At 39.5% G+C, this 25,495-nt stretch overlaps 2 protein-coding genes across 6 annotated transcripts; one reads left to right on the forward strand and one right to left on the reverse strand.

Annotated features, from left to right (window-relative positions):
• The first annotated feature begins 324 nt into the window (after positions 1 to 324).
• On the forward strand, positions 325 to 3,605 carry LOC139821552 (cytochrome c oxidase subunit 6B2). Of its 4 annotated transcripts, none has more exons than XM_071792682.1 (3): positions 376 to 564; positions 2,720 to 2,819; positions 3,300 to 3,605. In XM_071792682.1, exons 2-3 carry the CDS (start codon positions 2,743 to 2,745, stop codon positions 3,466 to 3,468), a joined length of 246 nt encoding a protein of 81 aa, XP_071648783.1. In that variant the 5' UTR covers positions 376 to 564; positions 2,720 to 2,742; the 3' UTR covers positions 3,469 to 3,605. The 4 variants fall into 4 exon arrangements, with proteins under 4 accessions (XP_071648781.1, XP_071648783.1, XP_071648782.1 ...); XM_071792681.1 differs by having other exon boundaries at positions 378 to 564; positions 2,723 to 2,819; XM_071792683.1 differs by lacking the exon at positions 376 to 564 and adding an exon at positions 598 to 908 and having other exon boundaries at positions 2,723 to 2,819.
• Positions 3,606 to 3,961: 356 nt separating this feature from the next.
• Positions 3,962 to 7,125, reverse strand: Max (MYC associated factor X). 2 transcript variants are annotated; one of them, XM_071792684.1, is made up of 4 exons: positions 6,932 to 7,125; positions 6,804 to 6,863; positions 5,236 to 5,470; positions 3,962 to 4,804 (listed from the first exon to the last, which is right to left on the reverse strand). In XM_071792684.1, the coding sequence occupies exons 1-4, from the start codon at positions 6,971 to 6,973 to the stop codon at positions 4,662 to 4,664; spliced, it is 480 nt and encodes a 159-aa protein (XP_071648785.1). In that variant the 5' UTR covers positions 6,974 to 7,125; the 3' UTR covers positions 3,962 to 4,661. The 2 variants fall into 2 exon arrangements, with proteins under 2 accessions (XP_071648785.1, XP_071648787.1); XM_071792686.1 differs by lacking the exon at positions 6,804 to 6,863.
• Between the last annotated feature and the right edge of the window lie 18,370 nt (positions 7,126 to 25,495).

Below are 25,495 nucleotides of genomic sequence, written 5' to 3' on the forward strand. Positions count from 1 at the left end.
CTTATGGCCTTACGATTATGACTAAAACTTTATTACGTGCAATGGCCTTAAGGCTACTGCACGTAACAAAGTTTTAGTTGTAATCGTAAGGCCATAAGAAAATAGACCAATCACACTCGATTATTCTTTGAGCGTGAGGAGAATAATCGACTGTGATTGGTTTATTTTCTTACGGCCTTATAATTATGGCTAAATCTTTGTTACGTGCCTTTATAATAGCCTTTACTGCTTATCCAGTTCGAATCTAATTGGCTGTCGGAGGAAGGAGTTCTCAGAAATTCCCTATTCGACAGCTAATCAGCAACATCCGAGACATGAGAACTGAGAAATCATCCTCAGGGTGTCACTGCCGTCACTGGTGTCAGAGACGATCATACGGGACGCTCCTCGCTTTCTCACGCAACGTTTGGGGTAGACCGTTCTCGGCAACGTAATCTGCAGGTCCGCACTCCGCTACTCCGCTGACGAGGAAAACTCTCAACTCGCCTCGAGATTGCATGACGTAACGAAGTCGTCGTCTGGCGCGGTGTTTCTTAGTGGCCATTTTGTTCCCAACCGCATAAGGTATTAACGCATACAGATAATTAGCGTTACTTAAGTCGGTCCAGCGAGACGCTCGACGGGACGGTGGTCCTGTCCGCACGCGCGGGACAGATTAAGCCGTAGGAAGGGTATCGCCATTCCGGTAGTAAATCTCGAGGAAAAGTCGCAGAAACGGCTCGCGTTCCCCCCTTCTCCCACCTCTCCCTCTTGTCCAACGTCCCGAGTCCCCGAGAGATCCCGCGGGAACCGTGACTTCCCGTTGTCTTCGAATGGAGCCCGGTGTTGGGTGTACATCCCCCCCTCCATTTTCCTGTCTTCATCAATCTTCTTGGGGGTGAGGAGTTCCTGGGACTAACTGGCGACATGTGCGGTTTGATTTAAAGTCTAAGCTCCTTTCAGGATTAATTAATTTTTTATCCTTCTCTCTCTCTCTCTCTTTCTCTCTTTCTCTCTTTCTCTCTTGAATATGTTTTGCATTTCTAAACAGTTGCAAAAGAGTAGATAAAGCAAAGTTGCTCTATCAATGTCTCTCTCTCTGTTTGAGACGCATCCCCTCTTGCCTCCTCGAGACACTGCCAAAACAGTGCGATTACCATGCTGACACTTTGTTCGTTAAATCGCAGCTTGATAAGTATCCTCTCACCTATACGTTTACCACTTGTCACATGTATTGGGCTACCTGACTACGTTACGCTCTCTCGCTCGAAGTCCGCCTGTCTCTCTCGCGAATGCACATTAAAAAAAAATTATCTATATATATACGCGCCCAAGTCATATGAAGGCGAGAGGATCCGGAACGAGCCGTGTACTCATGGAAGGCAGTTTCTATCCTTATAGGTCCGTCCTTCGGCCCTCCCGTTCAGCGTGATGGACTCAAAGCGGTACGAACGCAGCGCCAGATCGAATACCGAATCGCCACCTGCTCCGCCCTCGCCTCCCATGTATAGCACAGGTTACACCACGACACACGACAGCCACAAGAGCAGAGTTGGCATGCGGCGTTCGCCCTCGCCTTTGCCCTTGGACCACCATCGAAGCAGTAGATCCTCGCGGAACGACTCGCCGCCGCCGCCGCCGCCGGAGCGTCGCAAGCGCCGTCGCAGCGGCTCCAGGTCGTCCCCGGTGCGCTCGCACAGACGGTCCAGATCCAACGACAGAGACCGGGATCGCGACAGAGAGAGATCACGCAAGTACTCCAGAAGAGATAGATCGCGATCGAGGTCGCGCGGCAGGTCTCGCTCGAGGGACAAGAGACGAAGTCGCAGTCGTAATCGCAGCAGAGACCGGCACAGGTACCGTGAGAGCCGCAGGCACCACGCCAGGGCAACCTCCTACGAGTCCGACGCCTTGGAGGACGCCCACGGAGAGGGGGCGGGGATGGTGATGCGTCAGGCGGCTGTCGTTGCCCCGCAACCGAATGCCTTCAAGAACGACGGTAGCTTTATGGAGATGTTCAAGAAGATGCAGGAGCAGATGCAACCCACCGCGCAAAAACCCACCACTTCGGTGCTGGAGGAAAAGCCGGTGGTGCCGCCGCCACTGATGGTGGGCAAGAGGAGAGGTGGCAGGATCCTAAAGACTGGTATGGTGGCGAAACCAAAGACAGAACAGACGGTGGAACAGCCGAAGGACGCGTGGTCTCTTTACATGGCGGAGGTGAAGAAATACCGGGAGGTTTGCTGCCAGGAGGAGGATAACACGCGACCGTTAGTCAAATAGGCCCTTCGACACAATTCGCGTCGTCCCGTCTTTACGTACTTTGGCTCATTACTTTTCTTCTAAGATGTCTGTAGTTTGATCGTTAATCCTTAAAAAAAAAAAAAATCTTGGAACAAAATACCTCTCCTCCAGAAGCATCTTTCGTTCATTTTGTTCTCGCCGCGAGCTTTTATGTTTATTTAAGCTCAACGCCATGCGATCTCTTTGTTAACGAACTGAACGAAAGAGAACGGAGAAGGGAGGAAGTGCCGTGAGAAACGGACTCATTTGTGATATAGTGTCGTGCGTGCTTTGAGAGACGAATGGACGAGAGCGAGAGAGAGAAATGTAGAATTTACTGGTAGATAAAGGGGGTAAAAAAAGAGGGAGAGAGAGGGAGAGAGAGAGAGAGAGAAGGTGAAACGCAACGCAAATCCGTGCAGAAATTTAGAGATTAAGTAATTTATGGCTTGTTAAGCAGTGTCCTATATCGTCGCAAGCATGACGAAGCTTCCGAACGTTACTGAGTGGCAAACCGCACCGTACGATCCTAGGTTCCCTAATCAGAACCAGAGCAGGTAAGGGTCAAAATGGGATCTCGCCACAATCATTATTAGTCAAACATTGTAATAACGATCCATTTTTTACATCCAACGTATCCTCGAACGATTTTTGTGTAATAAAATGCAATGCTATTGCTTGTAAATCCTTATCATTGAGTTCTTTATTAAAATGACTCTATCATACAAGTATATTAGTTTAACTGTATTAAAATTTGTCAAAAATTAAACGTGAAATTCTTGTTGCATCTATAAATTCAGATTGATCTATCTAACATCAGTAAAACTCATAATTATTTAAATTGTATTTTTCATGAAATATGTGCTAGGTGTGTGTACATATGTATACAACACACGTATTATAAAATATTTGTAAAATAAAAAAAACAAGAATTATTTTTATCCCAGAACCATGATAGAGGCGTATTTGCAAATCGTATTTACCATTTAGGACAAGCGAGCTGACGAATGCCTCTAATCGAATCTGATGATCTGTAGATACTGTTATCAGAGCTACGTAGACTTTCACCGGTGCAAGAAGAAGCACAACGAAAATTATGAGGCTTGCCAATACTTCAAAAGGGTCTACACTTCAATGTGCCCGAACGCCTGGGTAGAGAAGTGGGACGGACAGGTCGAAGCGGGCACGTTCGCCGGTCGCATCTAGAATTTCCAGCGGTCGATATACCACATCTGCTTTTCACCTTAGTGAACTCTTCAAACACTCGAACAGGATTCTAGGACCGTGTCATTTCCTGTTTGTAAAATAAGTCAATAATCTAAATAAATCTAATGACACTTCAATCTCTTATCTCTCCCATTTATATTAAGATCTCCTGCTACGTTTCGGCAGACAAGATTTGCGTGCAGAGAACTTGCTAGTTACACTTCTGATAATCTTCTTTCTTTCTTTCTGATAATCACAATTGTAATGATTTAATCTGCGAATTGTGTAAGTCAAAATTTTACCTACCTATACTTATTATGGTATGATGTGTGCATAGCTCGCGGCACGTTTCAATAAAGTATAGCAATATTGTAAATCTATATAAAATATTCATTGTCAGGGTCTCTGTGTCTTTTTGATAAATTTACCCCTTCGATTTAAACGACGTTTTTCTATTCTTCGACTAATCGATGTTAATTACTTTAATAAAACATTCGTTACAAATAAAACTTTATTAAGCAAATATTAGTCTTAAACAATATCAAGATATTGTGGCGTATCAATGTGTCAGATTCGTGATAATCGTCAATCATTGACAATAAAGTATAATTACATAACATTGGACCGTACTGATAACATTTAATATTTGATAGTAGATAGTCGATTGTGACAATTGATTCTGAAAGCGATTTCCGAGATCGAATATAAATTAAAAATTATGAGACATGAGGCGATATTGAAATGATGATAGAAGAATCGAGACATCGCTCCTTAAAATTATTTGTTGACAATTACTTATCCATGCTGTTGACAAACTTTGCGCGCGAAGTCGAAAGATTACATTTGCGATAGCCCAAAACCATTAAAACGAATATAAATTATTTATATTGGTACCATATTGTTGCTTAATATGTATTTATATACATTAAGTTGCAAACATAAATATTGCAAGATATCGGTGACGTTGGGTAATGTCATCTTTACTCGCTTTATGTTCTTGGACATCGTCTCACTCTTCAGAAATGTGTCGCTATGTTACAAATATGCTACAGAACGTGATTTTCTAATGATTTACTTAAATAAGTACCTACTTACACACATGATCGCACAATATACACGTATTTTGTACCACTTACAAATATCTCGAAAAATCATAACGAAAATAAAGTTAAAGGGGAAAGTATGGAGTGTCGTCAATGCAGGCTGGCCATCTTTAGCTTCTTCGGCTGTCGAATCGTTTCACCAGTCTCGCTGTCGGAGGACTCGGACGGAGTGTACTCACATATGGCCGGTGATTCAGACTTGCTTAACCCCAAGGATCTTTCTAAGTTGTGAACTGTAAAAAGATAAACAAATTAGAAAGAGGAAACGCGTGACGTCCTTTGCTCACTTTACGGTCACAATACAAAAAGTTGGCTATTTTACAATATAGCAAATTAAATTATTTATAAGACTCGAAAAGTATCAAGAAACGGATATTAGGCGATAGGAACTAAAAAGTGCAGTTAATGGAAAATAACATAATAAAAAAAAAACTAAAATTATGACAAATTTAACAATTTTAATACTTTTTATGCTTGCTTAATTGATATTTTTCTAACCAGATTTATCATTACAATTATAATAATAAGTTGCTTCGTTATTATAATTATTTTAGTTTTTGACCTTATGAAAATTAAATTATTATGAAACGCGCTTGAGGAATTGCGAGAGATCACGATCCGAGTTGGAGCCTATATGAAACTATATAAAAGAAGAGATAGTTACTTTCGTTCTCCAGATAAGCATTCTGTTTCCTGAGGTCATCGATGTCTTGCTGATGGGATCCATTTCTACGCCGCATGCTGACAATGTAATCAGCTGCTTTCTTCAAGATTTGCGCCCTGCTTGCGACTTTTTCCCCTTGCAAAGTCGGTACGGCATCCTTAAGACTGGTAAAACTGTCTTTGATGTGGTCCCGTCGCTTCCGCTCCAAAGCATTGTGATGTGCTCTTTTCTCTGCCTATCATCACACAAAGTATCTTATATAGCCACTAAAATTTTTTTTATTTTCAACAGAAGGCAACAGTAAAAGATAAAGCGCTCGTGAAAGCTTTTATCGTTATTTTTTGTTTTATTATTATTATTGTTTTATTTATTATATTATTTCCCTCTTCATTTTTACATATTTTATCACTACATTTCTGTATCTTCTTCCTTTTCCACGGGCCTGCTGCGCCAAATCGGCTAATCTTTTCGAAAACTTTTTAAATTTTTTGAGAAAAATGTTTGCCCAGTCAACTACGTAATGAAATTACGTACGGGACCTCTACTCTAGAAGAAAACGGAACTTTTCGAAGCACTAGACCAATAGAACAATAGAATAGAAAACCATTAAACCCGGCAAAATTCTCTGGAGATAGAAATGGTGCTTAACTTGAATGCCACACCTCTCAAGAATCTCGTAAATGACACATGGGGGTCTAAAAGACCCCAGCATGAAAAATGTCTCTACTCATTGATTTTTTGATATTTAGTTATGAAAATTATTTTCATTGTTGTTCAAGGCTTAGAAAAGAGAATAAAATGCTTATATTGTTAAAATTACAATTTCAACATAGTATAAAAAATTAAGTAAACTGAGTACTGCTAAGTGTACAACCGGGTAGGTCAATCACTCAACTATCATCAATGGGAGCATGAGCTCCATTTTTGGGGGGAACATTTGAAAATATATCATTCTAAAGGATCTGGGGTCCGGTGGACTCCGGGTAGCATTTAAGGGTTAAAAACCCTTCTTTGGTTTGCTCCCCGGTAAGCATGCAGATAACATTCCAGTATAGTTCACTGGTTCGAACGTATATGAAACGTCTAGAAAGTTCTCGACGAAAGTTAAAAATGTGGCAATCGCCAAACCGTTGTTTCACATTGCGTCTTGGAATAGAATGGAATAGAATCGATCTGTTTATCGCGAATATAATTATGATGCGTTGTGAGCTGATTAATTAAAGAATATTATATAATTATATTAAATTGATTTATTAAAAAGTTAATAGTTCATAACAGTTGTCCATATTGAAGGCTGAAAAGATATCATTTTTATTGATTACACCGATCGCACACAAGTATCCGGTGAACAACAACAAGCAATACTACTTGGCAAACAGAATATCTATACAGCATTAAGGAAATGAGGTTAGACACATCGTATCCTAATACTGCCGATAGCCGTACGAGAGAACGCGAAAAGGAAATTGCACGAAAGAGATCTTTCTCGGTGTGTGCAAAAAAAACACGATCTGATTATCGGTTGTAGTGAAAAATGCCCCCCAGGGCCGCGAATCACGGAATCTCACCTGTGAGTAGTATTGCGTGTTGTTGGAGTGCCTCAGTCTGGAGTCCGAATCGTCGCCATCCTAGAAACATTGCAAGTACGGTCAGCGTGCTCCAGCGAGTGCCAAGCTCGCCCGTGCGCGATACTTACGTCGCTCTCGATATCAATGTCACGATCGTCGTCGCTCATCATTGATGCACCGCGAAAGTCCGTGAGGAAAAAACACACCGAAATGTACGACGATAGCACGAGTGCGTGGTATGCAGCGGCGGGGGGTCCGGGGTCCGGTCCGTGCTACGCGGCAATGTGGTGATAGGCGTCGAAGCGACTGGACTGACTGGTGACTGTCTAGTGTCTGTGAACTGTGAGTGTGTGAGTGTGAGATGAGAAAGTGAGACTGTGGGAGTATTGTAAACGCGTGGAAACATGCGTGCGTTGTGCGCATGCGCAGGGATTTCGTGTAATTCATCTTTTTGTAAAATCCCTAGGAAATCATCCACAAAAATCTCTAATGGTAATTATTTAGTAACCAGGGGCCTCACCTCACAAATCACAAATATCGATGAAATTATGCTCGATCGACGCGTTTTTACACGAAACGAAAGAATCTGGCAGAAAAAAGTGTCGCTCTGCCCCCGCGACGCGAGAGCCAACAATTATCACGTGTTGGTAAAAATTAAGACTCCCAAAATAACGTATATTCTTCCTTATCATGCGTCAGTAATATTAATCTTCCATTTTTTATTTACCAATAAAAAGAATTATTACAATTAAAAAAAGAACTGGATTTTACTTACCAAAAAATTAATTATTTGTATATTTTATATCAGAATTAAATTTTGCATTCATAATATTAATATTTTATAATATTATAGAGAACATAGAGAAATCGAAATTTTATTCCTATTTAAATACACACAAAAAATTGATTTATATATCTAATATACATATACATATGTGTGTAATGTGTATATATATTCTTAAAAATTATTCATTTTTAAATAAAATGTACATAATATCGGAAAAATACTGGTCCCTATTTTTTGGGAGAGTTATTTGTCTCAAAATATCGTTTTGTTCTATTACTTTGCAAATTTACATATTTATAACAATTATATATAAAAAAAAAAATTTTTTTTGAGACGTTTTTAAGGTAGTCAAATTCTATTTCCAAATACGTTTATTAAAATAATAATAGCTGCTCCATATTTTTGTTTAATTCTCATTTACTCATTCGTGAAAGTTTCTCCTCAAACATTTTATCGGCCAATCCTAATTATATACTGTTATAACACTCACATCAGCATATAGCTCTAAATAGCTTCTTTTTCGCAGAGAGAGAAAGAGAGAGAGCGGATTAGTCTTCTCATCAGGACAGAAACGGCCATCCCGCGCGAACAACACTGGGCGGTACCCAATGGTGTGTCAAGACGGTAAATTATTCATGACCGAGACGAATGAGTTAATAAGCTGTAGTACGAGCCCAGGTCGGGGCAGAGATGAGTGATCGTAAATGTAAATCAGCCGGAGCTACGGATACTCGGCCTCTCGTAACACGAAAGGGGCGCGGTGGTGGCGTCCGACCGCGCCGGCCACCCCCGCGCGCTGTCCATCCCCCTTTCGCGGGGTTTCTCTCTTTCGCGCTCTCTCCGCGCGCTTCCGTAAATATATTTATCCCAAAATCCGCGCGCATCATGCTCCCGCGAACGAGCCCGCGTATTGTCCGAGCTGGCGCGAGATTCGTGCACGTATATTAAATTCTCTAAAGATCCAGATTGTTCCAGATTTCTGTCCGCGGACTTATTGATCCATAGCGATAACAAAGAATGCATATCATTTTACATAAAAAAAGAAGAGTGTGGTTTTTTAAAGGAGAAAAGCTGAAATTTAATAAGGATAATTGCGAAAGATTTTAAAATTATCGCGATAATTCCTTTAAAAATGTGCACTGTAAAAAAATTTTGTAAAATTACAGGTAATTTTGAGACCCACTCTAATAGGTGTAAATTTCCACACATTTTTAATTTGTGTAATTGTAATACAAAATTACTTTTTCCTTCCGTACTGTAATTTTGTAAAATTACAACCATTATATTGTATAATTACAACTATTAGTGGGTCTCAAAATTACCCACTATAATAGTTGTAATTTTACAAAATTTTTTTACAATGTGATCATTGGAAATCTTAATGATTGTAATATTTATTAATTATTGCTTTTTCCATGACTGTATAATTTTTCCCGATTGTTGCTCTCAAGAAATAAAATTTCTCGTAATAGGGAGAAAAATAATAATCTCAATTTAAAGCAGCTTCCTGAAAAATTTCCACAATCTTACAACTTCGTAAATCGAGATTTTTATTGGTTTCTACTTGTCCGCCCCCTTTTTTTGTACGATTATTTGGATAACTTAATTGTCCTGTCCTCGTAAAACAGCAATTGCTCGGCAATACCGTGGACTGTAAGTGCGTTACACGTTTCCTATTACGCAAGCCGTGTTTCCTATTGCACCCGGTTCGAGTTATTGGGAATAAAAAGAACAAAAGCCGGCATTCGATGAATTCAATGCCGGTGGCCGCGAATATTGGGCCAATAAAGGACCCTCTATAAAGCGCCGAGGTTGTGTATTTCTTTCAGGATATTTTGTCACAAAGCGAACGCGACTCTATACTCCGTATACACTCGCTTAATTTGTCCAATTGTTTCTATTTCCTTTGCAAACCTACCAAACTTTTTTTCCGTGAAAACGGTATTCAACGCAAAAACGCGATTGCCGCGTACCGGCAAGTGCACAACATATAACGGAACATTTATCGCGGTATTATTTCATCCCCAGCGGGGACGGACGGGACGCACCTTCGATCACACTGATTACCGCCGCTATCGGTGGTCCAGTTAGTTTCAGTCGACCTCGTCGACGATGTTTCGCGTGCACGCGGGCGCGCTGATCTGCGCCCTCGCCGCTCTACCTGGGCGTGCGGATCGAGTGGCTGCGCCGCGGCCGACCTCGTGGACTCGAACCTGGTGGTGCGAAACGTCGAGCGACACATCGACCTGCAGTCCCGGCTGACGAAGACCAGCACCCGGGTGGTGCTGGACAACAGCGGCCGGGACCGTAGTGTCCCGAGCTTCCTCTTCTGCCTGGACGACTCCCAGAGCCAGTCGGTCAGTTACGTGGCGGCGCGGGTGGAGCCCGATAAGCTCGAGCTGAAGGTGAAGGTGGCCAATTCTCTGTCTTGCTGGAGCACGACACTTACCGCAAAGACAAAGACAACAGAGTCCAATTAGCACTATACTAACACATATAATGTAAAGAGTAAAATTATCCATAACGAATCACGTCCGCACTGCGAGTCCGGCGGATTTGATATGATTCGTTATGATTTCGCGAGCCGGCAGCTCCCTCCACTACGCACACGTAATGCTGGGTCTACAATGCGAGTCGTGGGTCGTGGATCGTAGAAAATTGACCAATCACATTCGAATTTAAGGAGAATAATCTTCTTCTTCTTCTTCTTCTAGTTATTAGCACAGCTATTTCCTTTTCGGTTAAGTTAATGAATTATTCAATTCGTCTGTGAAACTGCGTAGTATGGTAGAAACTGGTTCGATTAAATTGTTCTTCAAACTCGGAAATGTGTATATGTTTTTGTGTGCGTATAATTGTGTGTGTATGTCCGCGCTGTCGGGAATTCGGGTTGATGCCGTAGGTTCGTTAAGCCCAAGGAACTGCGCGGATCACTTCCCTCTGCGGCCAAGGAGAATAATCGACTGTGATTGGCACTGATTGGTCAATTTCTTGCGAGTCTCTTTTCTATTTTCACAAAAATTGAACCTTGACATTTTACGTACCAAAGTTTTAGAATATTATACGAAATTATGCAAACTATATTGAAACTAATAAAATAAAGTTTTTAATTTCTCAAGAGCTTTTTATACCTGCGTCATAAATCACAACTTTCCATATCTCATTGCAGATATGTTTAAAATAATGAATATAATTAAGTTTCCTATCAACGACAATCCTTTCGCGTTTTACCTTTCTAGATGCACGACTTTACATCGCCCGCTTTTCTTTAGATCTTTATGTGTGCATAATGCGTCATTTCGCCACATTTATAAATATCACATTTCCTTTTCATAAACACATTAACTTCTCATGAAATATAACGCATCGCACATTCGCACAGTTATTACGACGAATAATTTATTAATTTTATTTTTATTTTCAGGTTTCCCGTTACGCTTTGGATCATAATAAAAGATAAGTACACCTATTACGTTAATTAATCGTAAAACTGAAAATATAACGCATCTTTCGCCGGTACAATAACAAAAATCTCGAATATTGCGTTTTCGAACGTAACAATTAAGTGACGAGTTGTAATTATCAAATTATTCGTTTTGCAGTTGTTGAATTTTTATTATCAATGTGGTTTGCTCTTAGTATTAAACGTGTGTTATGTTATCTTTAATTACAGTTCTATTTTAGCTTCAAGTTTAGCTTCAAGTGTAATATGAAAAAGTATTAACGTTTAGAATTTTTTCCAATAATAAACTAGGCAAATCTTGAACAAGTCAAATACGATGGAACCGAATAGTAAAGCAAGAAGTTATAAATATTCAAACAATTGTTATGTTTATAATCTTTTTCACGAAGATGAGCTCACCGCAATGTTTGCCAAAAAGAGCGGGTGTAGCTTAGTGAATAATCGCACGTACCACTTTTTTCCAATAAATTAACGTTTCAAAAATTTATTAACGCTATTCAATTCATGTTTTTGATTGCATGCTTGCATAGAATTATTCGTAATTTTAATAATATTTTTTAACGGCAATAATTAAAAACTGGTTCGTTAAAATAATCGAAAACCTCATTGAGAAAAATATGACGATGCTTGCAAATTTAATCGATCAGTCGGAGGACCGGAATATGAAACACAAAGGAATTCATATTTAAATAAGGAGTGAGCCCCACGCCGCCGGATTTCTGGTATATTCTCGTGTTTCATTGTATTTTTCAGCTTTGACTACCGGAGAGACGGTTTCAACATTATTTTCTTGCTTCCGCCATGACGACCGCCCTGAGCGAAAAACTTTCCGGAAGTCAAACCAACTCATGCTGGCTCGATTTAACTCGAAACATAAAAGCTTGTTCAGCTTGTTAACTTGGAATAACTGTGGAAGTTATTTTCGCGAAATTACGATTTAAGCGCGCAAAAAGGGCCGGTTGGCGACTGAATCTCTTTTGTGTTTCGTCTCCCATTGTTTATTAAATATAGAGACCAATTTTGACGGTAAGCTTAAATCGCCGAATAAGAGAAGCGCGTTTCTCCTTGGCGTTTTTATTTCATCCCTCCCTCTCGCTAAGCTAGGTCCAAACTGAGGGATTAACTCGGATTTGTTGATCGCGGTAGCTTAAACAAATTCGTCGAGGTAGACTGCTAAACAGTCGGGACACTTTCCGTCGACAGGAAATTTGATGAGGGTCCGGCTGACAAACAAAAGAAATAAACTATATGCAAGGGAGAGAGCGAGAGAGAGAGACGACGAATCGTCCTGAAGGCGATAAAAGCCCTCGGCGCTACCCTCTCGAAGTGTCCTTCACGAAAGTGCGCCCGTTTGTCCCTCAACCCTCATTCACGAGCTTTCGTCGTGACGGCAGCCAAACGTGTTTAGGCAAACGAGCCTTCTCAGCCCGGAGGGTGTGTATCGCCCCGCATCCTCTCGAGTCCCGGGGGGGAAAATTGCTGATGGGTTGCGATGAGAGCGATCAACGATTAAGTTTATGTGTTTCGGTTTGGGAAAAGTGGATGGATCTGTCTGGGGTACGAAATGTTGGGAATTTTAGGACATCAATCATCAACAGCAATCGTCAAAGCCACGAGAAGGAAAGCTTGATTACTTGAAATAATTATAGAATTTCAAAACTAAAATTCTAAATTTGATGTCTTTTTAGGGAACATATAAATAAAATAAAATAAATATAATAAAAATAGAATTATTTACCGTTGAGATAAATTATCCTATTTGTAACTTGTGTAATTGTTTAGTAACTTTTAGTACGTGAAAATTCACTTGCGTCTTCCTTTTTCTTCGTAAAGATATAATAGTTGACTGCCAGCACTCTTGCGTCTGCAATAAATTGGAAAATGTTCTCGCTAAATCAGATACATTGGAGTTTAACTCAATTAACAGCAACATTGTAAATGTATCCTGGATGCTGTATAGGAATTCTAGAATACTTGGAACATTGTACGGTTGAATTTTCAGAACTTTCGATAAATATAACATATTGCACGGTTCGCGCATTGAATGCCTAGGACATTGAATGTTCATATAGCTTACGGCAAAAGAGCCTTAAAGTGCCAGGGAATCCCGAGCGCAGTTAAAGAGGTTTCAAAACGCTCGCAGTTTTGGACGGCAGTAATTGCAAAAGCTTGCAACGTTATATACTCTTATAACCGCGCATTTGCATCCGCGCGTATAAGCGAAGGAGGGATGCTCTCGCTCTGAGCATCATCCGTTTGTTTACGTAACTCGCTTTAACAGAATTTACTGCAACGCGATACCGCCATATGCGTTACGCCGGTAATTGAGCCGCGCGAGAGGAAAAGCGGAGAACGGAGGTAAAGCGAACAAGGTAATGGCCGCGAGATTACGAGAGAGAGAGAGAGAGAGAGAGAGAGCGGAGAATCCTTTCCCGTTTCTCCCGATCCCGAAGAGCCCCGGTCCATTCCTCGAATTTCCTTCGGCGGTAGACGCTGGGATAACAATTTGCAAGGGACGTAAACGTGCCAGATGCCCGCGAGGGCCCGAGGAACGCTTCGCTTCGATGGGAATCGATTCTCTCCGCCGCGCGCGAAGACCACTCGTCCGCTCGCAGAATCCGGGATACTGCATTCAGCTTCTCCGTAATGGCGGCGAAGTTAATAGACCGAATGAGATTCATCGACTGAGATCGTCTTTCCTGGGCCATTGATTCTTTTAGCTCCGGACGCAGGTTTAATTGTTAACATCCTGCAACCGCGTTCAACCGTCATGATTTTTTGATACCTATAGAAAAATTACGCGACGATAATTAACTTGTATAAAAATATTATAACAGTTGTATATTATAGCAATAAGTTACCATTATAACTTTCAAGATACGTAAAATATATGATTAAAAATGATGAATAACACAAGCCTACGATTTAAAGGTCGGAGCAACATAGAGTTTTATGTCCATAGGTTATTATAACCTTTGAACATAAACTTGCCTTTAAAACTGGATCAAATTATGAACTTAGTCTCCGTTATTTACAATTTTATAAGCGTGATAATTTAATGTAATGCTTCGAAATTGCTTTGTTAATTATCTAACGTAAGAAACGGGTGTAATTTCCGTTAAACTCCTTGGTAGATGTGGAAGGCATAGTTTCAGACTGTATCTAGAGGGCCGGTTTATTGAGCTGAGAGAAGAGGAAATCGATTGTTCATGGAGATTCCAGAATGGAGGGCACCCGAAGGATTCTCCAGGATCCCGATGGTTAGCACCTACCCCCGTAATAGCACACTCTAACAATGAAATATCATTGTGTAATACGTTTCAAGTTACTCCGAATAGAACTAAACGAGGCTTAGAGCCTCCTCGCACTCGAATAATAATCATACCCATTTTATTTTCGCGACCCCGATCCAATTTCCGCGATTATTCGAAACTCTCGCGAACTGGACGAAATCTCTGATGAACTTACCGGTAAACTCCGATTCGACGTAGTCCTGATTGTTAATTCAGCCGCTCGGTTTCCGGAACTTAGTTACAGAACATAAATTAAGACTTCGGGAAGTCGCCGGCTGCGTTGCTCGATCATTAGCGGCTCTCCTGCAATGGAAATCACAATTAATAATATTCAAAAACCTTTTCGATTGGAAAGAAGAATCGACGTGAATACAAATTTCGTATATGTATTTCAATCAGTAAATCAATCTTTTAAATATAATTCTCTTTATCTAATCTGTAATTAAGAGTTATAAATAATTGAGACAGTTCTTCTATTTTATAATAATAAAGGCTCACAAGATTAAAAATCAATCGAAGAAAAATGGAGCATTGAGCCGTAACAAGGTGTTTGGTGTTCATATATTCTATACTTAAGTAAAGAAGTAACAAATTATATACATACTTTACATATACAATATTCCAACTTAATACACTGCGCGCCGCAAATTTGTCGGACTTGCAACATAGCTATCTTGGAACATTATATAATACCCTTCCCTCCCCGGAATTAAATCGACGCGATTTAATTGCTTAAAAAACTGTAAAGAATTTATTGCGAAAAATTAATCGATTGACTTCTATTTTATATTTTACATTTATTTGTTTTACTTTACAGATTATTAATTATCCAAAGTGTTATATATATATAAATTATCATTAATTTTTAATTTATATTTTTTTATGTCGATTATTTGTCAGTGTACGAAAATTAGCGTGCTATTATCGTAATACATCCGTACATATATATATATATTTATATTTCCTTTTCACCGGTGTCTCTTCGCGTCTTGAAAAGATATCAGGCGATGGTTTATCAACGAAGGAAGGGAAGCACGATACGGTGCGGCAAAGATCCTGAAGCCTCACAGATGTGAAAGAGTCGATCGTAAAATATCTCGTTTCCCGACAGAGAAATATGCGTTCTTATTTGATATTTACTACGGTTTACATTTCAAGTCTGACATAATATTTGTTGAATGTCGAACGATAATGCAAGAATAAAGTCATCTCTATTTTCGTGTATAATTCGTGTGCAATTATGATTGAGAAAAAGTAAAGTGAAAATACATTTTGATTACTATTATATCATTAGCATGGTTTCATTAATTAATTAGCACGTTAAATTAATTAATGTAATAAAATATTCTTTAAAAAATATATTTATTATTATATAGATACATTTTATGTTACATTAAGAATTTATATATTTTTAGATGAAGTTTTATTATAATATAAAATTTAAATCCATAATATACATTTAATTTATAATGTAGGTAAGTTTTTTATTATTGTAATTAAATTATGGGATAATTTTAATAAAACCGCGGTTGAGAAAGTATCTGAATAAATATCTGTTAATGCATGCACATTATTTGTTTCCCTTTGTTTTTCTTATAATCAGGAAATTGATTAAATTTATTTATACTATTATTATAAAGTAATAAACAGCTGTAAATAAAATAAATAAGAAAAATATTTATTTATTCATTTACCGCTGATTATATTTTTTGTATTTAAAGCATCAGGCTTTTCTACTTAGGACATTAGATAAGATGATGGTGAGAGTTTAAGTCGGTCGATATTATCCTTACCATCCCGGCGCGTAATGATAATTAATAACCGAGGAATGTTGAGGATAATTAATTGTCGGGAAATAATTAATAGCGTGCCGTGGTAAAATAAACATGATTGAACCGTAATTTATTATCTGCGAGCTCTCGACTGGATAAATATTAAACAGCGAATTCTACAAAAGAGCCCGTTAATTACCCATATGACTATATATATTCTTTCATATATATTTCACACGTTGACAGCGCATTCTGTTAATGAACAATTTTTGTTGAACTATATGTATAATATATTTCTGAAAGGTTCATTTCTTGACTACATATGGTATCAGTCACGTTTGGATGAAAACGTACGAGACACATTGTCACTTGAATCGGTATTTTTTAGGCTCTAGAATGCGCGTTAAACAGAGCAATCGTCTTTTTTTATTTTTACAAGGATCTAAAGTATATCGCGACTTTACGAGCGCTTTCATGATCGCGCGAGCGTAACGCGCGACGAGATGTTAAACATAAGACGTAATATTACGCCGTCGACGTTGACGTCGATGTCGATGTCGACATCGACATCGGCGTCGACGTCGACATCGACATAGACATCAACGTCACCCTCGTCATTCGGCTTTAATGCACATCGTATTATACGTTTATACGCGCCCTCATTGCCGCATTTATGGACGGTCTTGCAATTACACAATAGCGAACGGAAAAAGTCGCTCCGGTTAACGTTGTACGATAATTCTCCTTGAAGTATTACGATTTTTTTCTATCTTTTCTTTTTTTCTCTTTCAATATTATTGAGAAATTCTATTTAGAACATTTTATAGATGTGAACTTTATAATAAACAAGAACATATACATTATTAGTAGAATATGTGTTTCTATTAAAAAAAAAAAAAAAAAAAACAATTACAATTTATAGTCTATACGCCAGGTTGATTGAGCATTTTTATCGAGGTTGATGGCTTAAGTTAATGTTTTTTTATGTTTTTTGGGTCGTAGAACAAGAATCTGTAAATAGTTTTTTCGTAAGTCAATGCAATAAAAAGTTATTAACAATTTATTTGCTTAAATTGCCCTAGCGATCAAACTATATATACATCCTATAAAAAAAATAAGCTCGAGAAAATTTGTTCCTCTTTTCACGACGAACAAAACTGGCGTTTGAATTTTTCCAAAATCTTGATTATTGACGGAAATATGTCATTTTTAGGTAATTACTGATGCCTACGCGTCGCGGAGTACCCTAGGCGTGCGCGCTCGCGCTCAATTTTATTGTTAAAACAATTGAAACTCTGAACTTGTCTAAACTTGCAAAAACACGTCTACGTGCGTGAAAGTCCAGTACTCCTTGCGTATGGTAGGGTACTCCGCGACGCGTAGGCAGTAATTACCTAAAAATTAACATATTTTCGTCAATAATCAAGATTTTGGAAAAATTCAAACGCCATTTTGTTCGTCGTGGAAAGAGGAACAAATTTTCTCTAGTTCATTTTTTTACAGGATGTATGTTTGATCGCTTAGAGCAATTTAAACCAATAAATTGTTAATAACTTTTTATTGCATCGACTTATGAAAAAGCTATTTACAGATTCTTGTTCTACGACCCATAAAAAAACATTAACTTAAGCCACCAACCTCGATAAAAATGCTCAATCGACCTGGCGTATAGACTATTAAATTGTAATCTATATATATTTAATATAAAAATAGAAAGGATTGAATTTTTTACATATATCTTATTGAGTGCCATTTCTTGTTATTCATATATTTTATAAATTTAGCTTATGATTAGATTATTGTAATTAAAGATTGGTTTCTTAATTTATTTGAAAAATTTAAATGAAAAAGTTATTTTCATCTTCTAAAGGAAGCAGGAATTAGTTATTTTCTCGTTTTTGCTTCTCAGAATTACGTTTCTGGCAGACTGTACCTTACCCAATTTGATGTTCGGTTTGATTGGTTCGATTTAGGTTCGCCCTAATTCGATCCAGCAGTTACCACGCAATCGGCATAACGATTGGTGTTGGCAATGTTGGCATGCCAACAATTGCATCGTCGAATCACCCGCCAGGATTTTGATCCTTCATTAGCGCGCTTAGTGCTTTTCGCGATCGGGTGACGTCACGATCATATTAATTAAGAAGGCAGCACAGATGAATTTCTATAATTCATCGATTTAACATTATAGCTGTTAAATATAAACGGTCTTAAGCAAAGTTTCAATTTTACGACAAACGAGGGGAAATCAAACCACTCTCTCTCTCTCGAGGCCGTATTTAAATATCTCCGTAATAATACAAATGCCACTAATTTGTATTTAAGAGAGAAAATTTCCAGCGACGACTTATAATAACAAAATTGAAACGTGGCCGCGGGCGACCCATTAAATAATTCCGGCCGGGCAAAACAGCGCTTTCATCGCTCAGTTTCCACATCGTCCGCACAGATATTATTATCCGAAGAATGGTCGTTCAGGTCGCACGGGGCGGGGAGGGGGGGGAGGAGGAGGTAGTAGTTGTCGGGGAAGGTTCGGTTCCCTGAGTAAACCCGAGGCTTTCCTTTCGACGAGCTTTCGGTATTGTACCCGGGCGAGCTCGCGCACGTAAATACCATGATTGATGGGATAGAAACAGCTCTTGAATCGCCCTCCCTTTTCCACTGCCTTCCCCGCCCCCCTTCTTCGCCTATCCTCACTTGCCGACCATCCGCGAGAGAGAGAGAGACCACTCTCGTACGAAGTTTACAAGGAGGCCACAATGGGCCGAGCAGTGCCGATTTTCTGTGCAACCCCTCGCGATGGGCACTTAACACCCCATCCATCCCCGGTATTGTTTGATTGTTCAATGGCACGTGCTACGATCCATCCCTCCGGCCACATCCCCCGTCCCCTCGGTCGCTCGCTCACGGGCGCCTGTTCTTCGAACGGTTCTCTCGCGATTCACCGTTAGTGAAGCAGAGCTCACCCTCGGAGATCCTTAGAGACTCTCGAACATTTTTATAGGGATTCAGCGGCCCTTCAAAGACGCTTCCAAGGTATCTTCGGCGATTTTCCCAGGGGGTAATATATATACTACAGTTTCCATAAATTCTTCGAATAGTATATAACCAGTGTAATTAATAATTCAGCAGTGATAAGAGTTCTTGAATACTCTCTTCTCCGCATCGAACCGAGTATTTTTCTGCGCCGAGGAAATCTAGATCGGAAAATTAATTGCAAACTTGAAATTTTCTTTACGCATCGCAAACGACAGAAATAAGAGAAACAAATAAGAAAAGATAAAAAAATCTCAATTACAGGGCGAAGTCTTCCGTGCTATCGAGTCCGCAAATTATATATTGAAGTTTTCACGTCACACAAGGCGAATAAATTTTACAATTTTTTTTATCTGCAAAAAGGTCGATTTGTTTATGCAAATTCTTTATTTCACTGTTCATAATGCGTTAAAAATTGGTACAATTGTTTAATTAGTTAGATCAAGATGCGAAAAGCGCGTCGCTTTCTCGAGACGGACTAATTGCTCGACTTTACCAGGTGCATCAACCGTAAAACTAGGTATATACCCAGCCCGCAGGTACACCCGGTTAATTGAGTGGGAACAGACTGTCGCGGTTGACAACGCCCACAAAACCACCTCCACTCTTCCACGGGATGTCGATAGAATAACTGCCAGGTGTAAATACACTCCCGGATTCCCTTACAATCGCGAATTAACGTGCCTTTGCACTCAACAATCTGTCGATTATGAAAGTACTTTTGTTTTCGTTTTTTGATCCCTTTGAATTAACTACGTTTGTACGTTATAAGTGACTGACAAGTGGCTCAATTTAAATGGCATTGTGACATATTTATTAAACTCGAAAGAAAAAAACATCCGAAAAAGTACTAATTACTGAATTTTTAATAGCAATAGTTTTAAACCTCTTGGTTAGAAGTTTAGATATTTTTCAAATCTGAAATAATTAAAACTTACATCTCATAGTGCAAACATTATGCTTAATAAGCTGCTTGATAAATAATTGTTTGCTATCGTGTAAGTACCTATAATAACATTTATGTGAAAATTTGGGAAATTATTTGTGTAAATTCATAATTGTACAAAAAGGTAAATTATAATCATACTAAGTCTAATGATGAAAGAATCGTTAGTGTTGTGTTGCCGGAAAAGGGTTGAGACGTTGAGAGGAAGTGCGAGTGCTCGGGGACTTCAATTTAACTGGCGGGGTTCGATGGCCACTCGAAAGGCCGAGTGGGAATAAAACGTATTGCGGTGGGAGATCAAAGATGAAGGTCGTTGATCGAACATGCAGAAGGTATGTAGGTATATGTATGTGCGCGACGCATCGCCATTACCGTTCGAAATCCAAAGCGCCTGCTGGGACATCGCACAGAATTTTTATTCAGAGAGCATCTCTTTAGAGATGCGAGAGATCAAATTAGAACTCGAGACGTCAGATCAAAATATACTTACTCCCCTGCGCGTGAGCTCCTCGTTCAAATCCTTCCTTTTCGCGTTTCTTTATTCCGCTTCAATTTTGACAGCAAATATCGCGGAGTCACTGACGTTAAAAATTACCAGAGATTGTCACAATATAACAATACAATAATAACGATATTGCATTTAGAAAAATGTTATTTTCATTATTTTTTCGGATGTCAATTAATGTTTAAATTTTTGAATGCGCGAATTTTATACCGATGGAAATAGTTGTCACGAATATTTGACGAAAAATATGAAACATTTCCCAAATATTTTATAAATAAAAGCAAGTTTCGTGTACAGCGACGTACACAAACGCACATACACAATTGCACTTTTAATTTATATTATGTCATAAAAATTTATTATTTAATTACATTAATTCAAACTTTGTCGCTTTATTATCGATGCATGTTTAAAAAGTATCCTTTTATTTTTTTTATTACATTATACATATTACTCGTAGTAAAAGAGAGTATTATAAAGTACCTAATATCGCAGAAACATACTTCAACAATATTTACACGTCATATTATTTCCTATGTAATTTAATTAGAAAGCGAGGAAGACAAAAAGAGAGAGAAATTTGCGAGGAGGTATAGCTGAGGTGAGACGGTGACACAAGAAATGCGAGGAAAGGGGATGGGATGTGGGATGGGGTCGGGGCTGGGCTCGAAGCTCCAAGGGGAGATGGCAGGAATATATCCGTAGAATTGCACGTGATGCGAAAATTCGTTTACATGCTGCCGAGGCTGGCATCCCTATAATGTCTACCAATGCCGCGCATTCCATTCCGCTTGGATGACGCGTATTCCCCGAGACTTTATGTGCGTGTACGTGTATTTCGCGCCGCGAGTAGAAAATGCTGTCGCGAGACTCCGTGCCTACGAGCCGACGATTTTTAACAAACCCGTCTGGGATCGATATCAAAATTATATCTGCGATTCCCTTCGGTTTCCGCCGTTAATCGCGCGCTTCGAATAAAAATTCATTTTTTTTATAATAACAAAAACACGTTTGTGCTGTATTTTTTTTTCATTATCCAAGAATAATCTTTCTCGAAACTTTTGTAATTAGGTTGTTATATTTCAGGAACGCAACAATCCGTATTAAGTTCTCTTTTTCTTTACTATCATTAATTTTACGTGAAAATGAAATTTTTCTTCCGCAGCTCTTAAAGGATTTTTTTTTTTATAAGAGTATCATCTCTCTTTTTTTCGAAGAAGTTAATGAAATTGTGAAGAGCTTTTCAACTTTCATTATTTCGGTTTTTATTTTCATATAAACCATATCTCTGTAACATACTACATTAAAGAAATTAAAAGAAAGGTTTATGAGGAAAATTATTACAATATGCAAAGAGACATTTTGTATTCTTTAAAATGAAAATTCTTTAAATAAACTTTAAAAGTCTATGATATTTCACACACACACACACACACACATACTTTTCAATCGGAATTTATCCGTATTTATTTAATTTATCATGGAAGCGTAAGATTTCGAATATTTCTGAATTTTTTCTCGTGTAAGTTTACCTAATAAGTTTTCGTGCTCGCGCGCATCTTTCTGTTTTCCCGAGAAGCGCGAATATTATTATAATCAAATTCCGCTACCGACGTAATAGGTGGATTTTGCGTGACTTGTCGATCGTTCTGTATCGCCCTGCGCGTCCGGGGGATGAATACGAATGGCGAGTCAACGGGGCGTACCTGTTGGTAAGCAGACGCGCAATATGGAATATCGAATGCACTGACTCGGCTGTCTCGGCCAGACATCCCCGCGTAGTTCGACCACCGGATGCATCAAATGCACCAAATGCAGCGTGATAACGTCACTGACAGGACGTAGGGTCGGTAATTCGGCAACGACGTGAAAGGGGGTGGCGACACGGGGGGGGGGAAGGGCGGAGGGGGTTAGAGGAATAGTTCCATCCCCGCAACCCTCGCCCAGTCTGTCGCGAGTAATTTTCGAAATTGGCCTTCCAGGAACGCGACGGTTGATTCGACGCTCGTAAAAAATCGAGAGAGCGGTAGGGAGGGGAAGGAAGGGAGGAGAGGGTTGTGCGTTCGGGATGAATGATCGTTTCGATGGATGAAATACGGCGCCCCTAACAGGAGACTCGATGTGTACCGCGAGGAATAATATTCGCCCGTTTTGCGAAAGGCGCGTATTGAGATTTGTAATACGGTAGAAGTTTTTAGAGTACTCCGGCGCGCGCCATCGGGAGAGATACCGGTTACCCTCCGCGGAACACCCGCCGCAAACTCCGAGACTGATGTTTGAATTTCCGGAACTCCGCTGTTCTTCGGAACTTCAAATTCATAGACCTGGAGAGACTTTATAGAATTTGTTACCGCGGATATATGTCTGACGAGCGGGCTCTACTCCGAGGTGATCCCCCTGTACTCGGCGAGACGTGTGATCGGCGAGGTTGTATATATAGCGTATCTCCCCAAAGTTTGACATCGTTTTTGTTCCGGGGCTACTTATCCGCGCTCCATCATTCACGGTCACACGGTCTGCTCGGCGAGTGTATATACCTATACGGAGTAGGTTTACGTCGTTCCGTTGATTACGGTAAGTGTTCGGATGTTGATACTGCGAATGGTCAATACTCATCTTATCCTCGGCTTTCGCCGCGGAGACTTGTTTGCGGTGAGGGTCGTGCCGGAAAGCTCGCCGCAGAGCTTACCGGAAGTCGCTTCAGGAACAACAAGCGACGCTATACGCCTCGCTTTTTTCACTTCCTGTTGATCCTGTCCAGCGATCAACCGAGGATTATTTCAGTTTCAGATTTCAAGAGATAATGATCGTAATTTCAAATTGTTCAACTGTTCCTAGATAGTTAAATAAATCTTATATTACGCAAATAATACGTAGTATATTATATATTTTCAAAAGAGAGTTAAAATAATTTAATTTTAATTTCATACGTACATTTAATATGAATAATGCAATTACATATTCCAATTCAAACAGAGCTAACACTGCCGCACGTGATTTATTATACATTCTGTAATTAATAATTCCTGAGACACATTAAGCGTGTTAAATAAATTATTCTATTTCAAGGACTGAAATCTTTGCAAAAGTTATAACAATAGCCGCGGAAGGATTTCGTCGACTGCTTCACGGTTGAGATCAGAGGCTCTTTTGTTCCTTATACTTTTTAGCTTCTTCGCGAAGGAGACATCCCAAAGGAAGGGGCGCCGTGCAACGCTACCGCCCGGGGAGCCCTTTTATTGACGGTGATAAACATTTTTATGAACCCCACGCGAATTACTACTTTTTATAACTCTGTCGCTCGATCTGTCGCTTTCTCCAATCCCTAGCGTTTCCTCCCTCGGATGTGTCCTCGGAAAGTTTTCCCCCCTTTAAGGAAATTCAACATCGCGAGAGCTTGACGTAGCCTCCGACCGCGAGAGCTATGACTTTAGAGAGCGAGACTTGAAAACATAAAGAATTTTGCGACTTAAATATTTACGGGATCATAAATTTAAAATTAAAGGTAATCGAGTCATGAATTTAAAGAGCAGATTGCTGATATTGAGAGACATTAATATCACGATTAAAAAAAGATGGACTCAGTAAAGTTTGAAACATTCTGGAAAATTTGTTTGGTTGACAATAAATTACAATTTAAGCTATTAATACTCTGAATTGCTCATTTATTGTTTTTGAAATTTTCTACTTTGCAAACACGACTGACCTTAGTTTATTATTTTGGATTTTCAAACTTTGTACTTTTAAATCTTTCTGACAAAAGTGAAGTAATCGCGGCTTAAAGACTTTGGACTTCCTGCAAAAAGTGTCTCTTCATTATTACGATAGTTTTTGAGATCGTCAGTTTGCAAATAAGGATCTAAAAAAACTCATATTTTATTTATTTTAACCGACGTCGTTGCAGCGACAATGTTGCTGCCGTAAAACAAACAAATTCAACTTTATTCATTTAATTCAACTTCATGACATGTAAATCCCTGGTTCCCGGGATCCTTAGATCCGGGTAGGATTATATTGTGCCGCTCGTAGTCCAGACTGGCGCGCGCGTTCCATATAATTGCGTTATAATAGCCATCGCAGATGTCGGCTCGTTAAATTGTTAATACGGGGGGGAGGGGCGGCCGGAAATTCCCGGAAGTTAATTCTGCAGCCTTCTGGCTCTACTAGAGGAGAAGTTTAAAGAAGTTTCGCTCGATCATTTGCTCATCAGAAATTAATAACGTCCACCGGACACACTTCGCCTTATGCTGTCTCCCGATCGGCGGATTATTATCGGCAATTCTCTCGCTAATCCTGCCCTTTACCCGCGCAAAGTTTGAAAATTTTCGACGATCCCGTAACGAGTACCTTTGTCAAAAGGATCTCCGTGAACTCATCCCTTCTCTTTTCGATCTCCCTTTCTCCTCAGTTAATCCTGATCCCTTACAATGCGGTATTCCGAGTTTTCGTCATTGTTTGCGCAGCGAGTTTCCAGAAATTTCAGAATTCGGAGGAGCTACACGACAGCAGACAAGGTTCAACGACCTGAGATCCTAGGATAGACAGCGCGCCAGGAAGATCTAGGAAAGGAAAATGTAGACAGTCTCATCTTGTCACTCAGCGGTATCTCCGGAGTCTGAGGGAAGGATGTTGGATAAGGAGAGAGAGGCAAAAGTTTTGCAAAGATATTGTATTGTAATGGCGTGTTATATCTCCGAACGCTTTCACATGTAAATTAGCGTTTACAAACCGCGATGGTTATCGATATGTGCATTTGCGATATCTGTCACCGCGTACACACCGGTGTGTGGGCGGGCGATTAATTAAATAAACGGTGTAGACACCGACGTTAAATTCAACTAATTATATGATAAATATGACTTTTCTCCTTGTTTTCGCTGGAATTATTTA

This window comes from Temnothorax longispinosus, chromosome 11 (assembly GCF_030848805.1).
Source record: "Temnothorax longispinosus isolate EJ_2023e chromosome 11, Tlon_JGU_v1, whole genome shotgun sequence".
In the NCBI taxonomy this organism is placed as follows: Eukaryota; Metazoa; Arthropoda; class Insecta; order Hymenoptera; family Formicidae; genus Temnothorax; species Temnothorax longispinosus.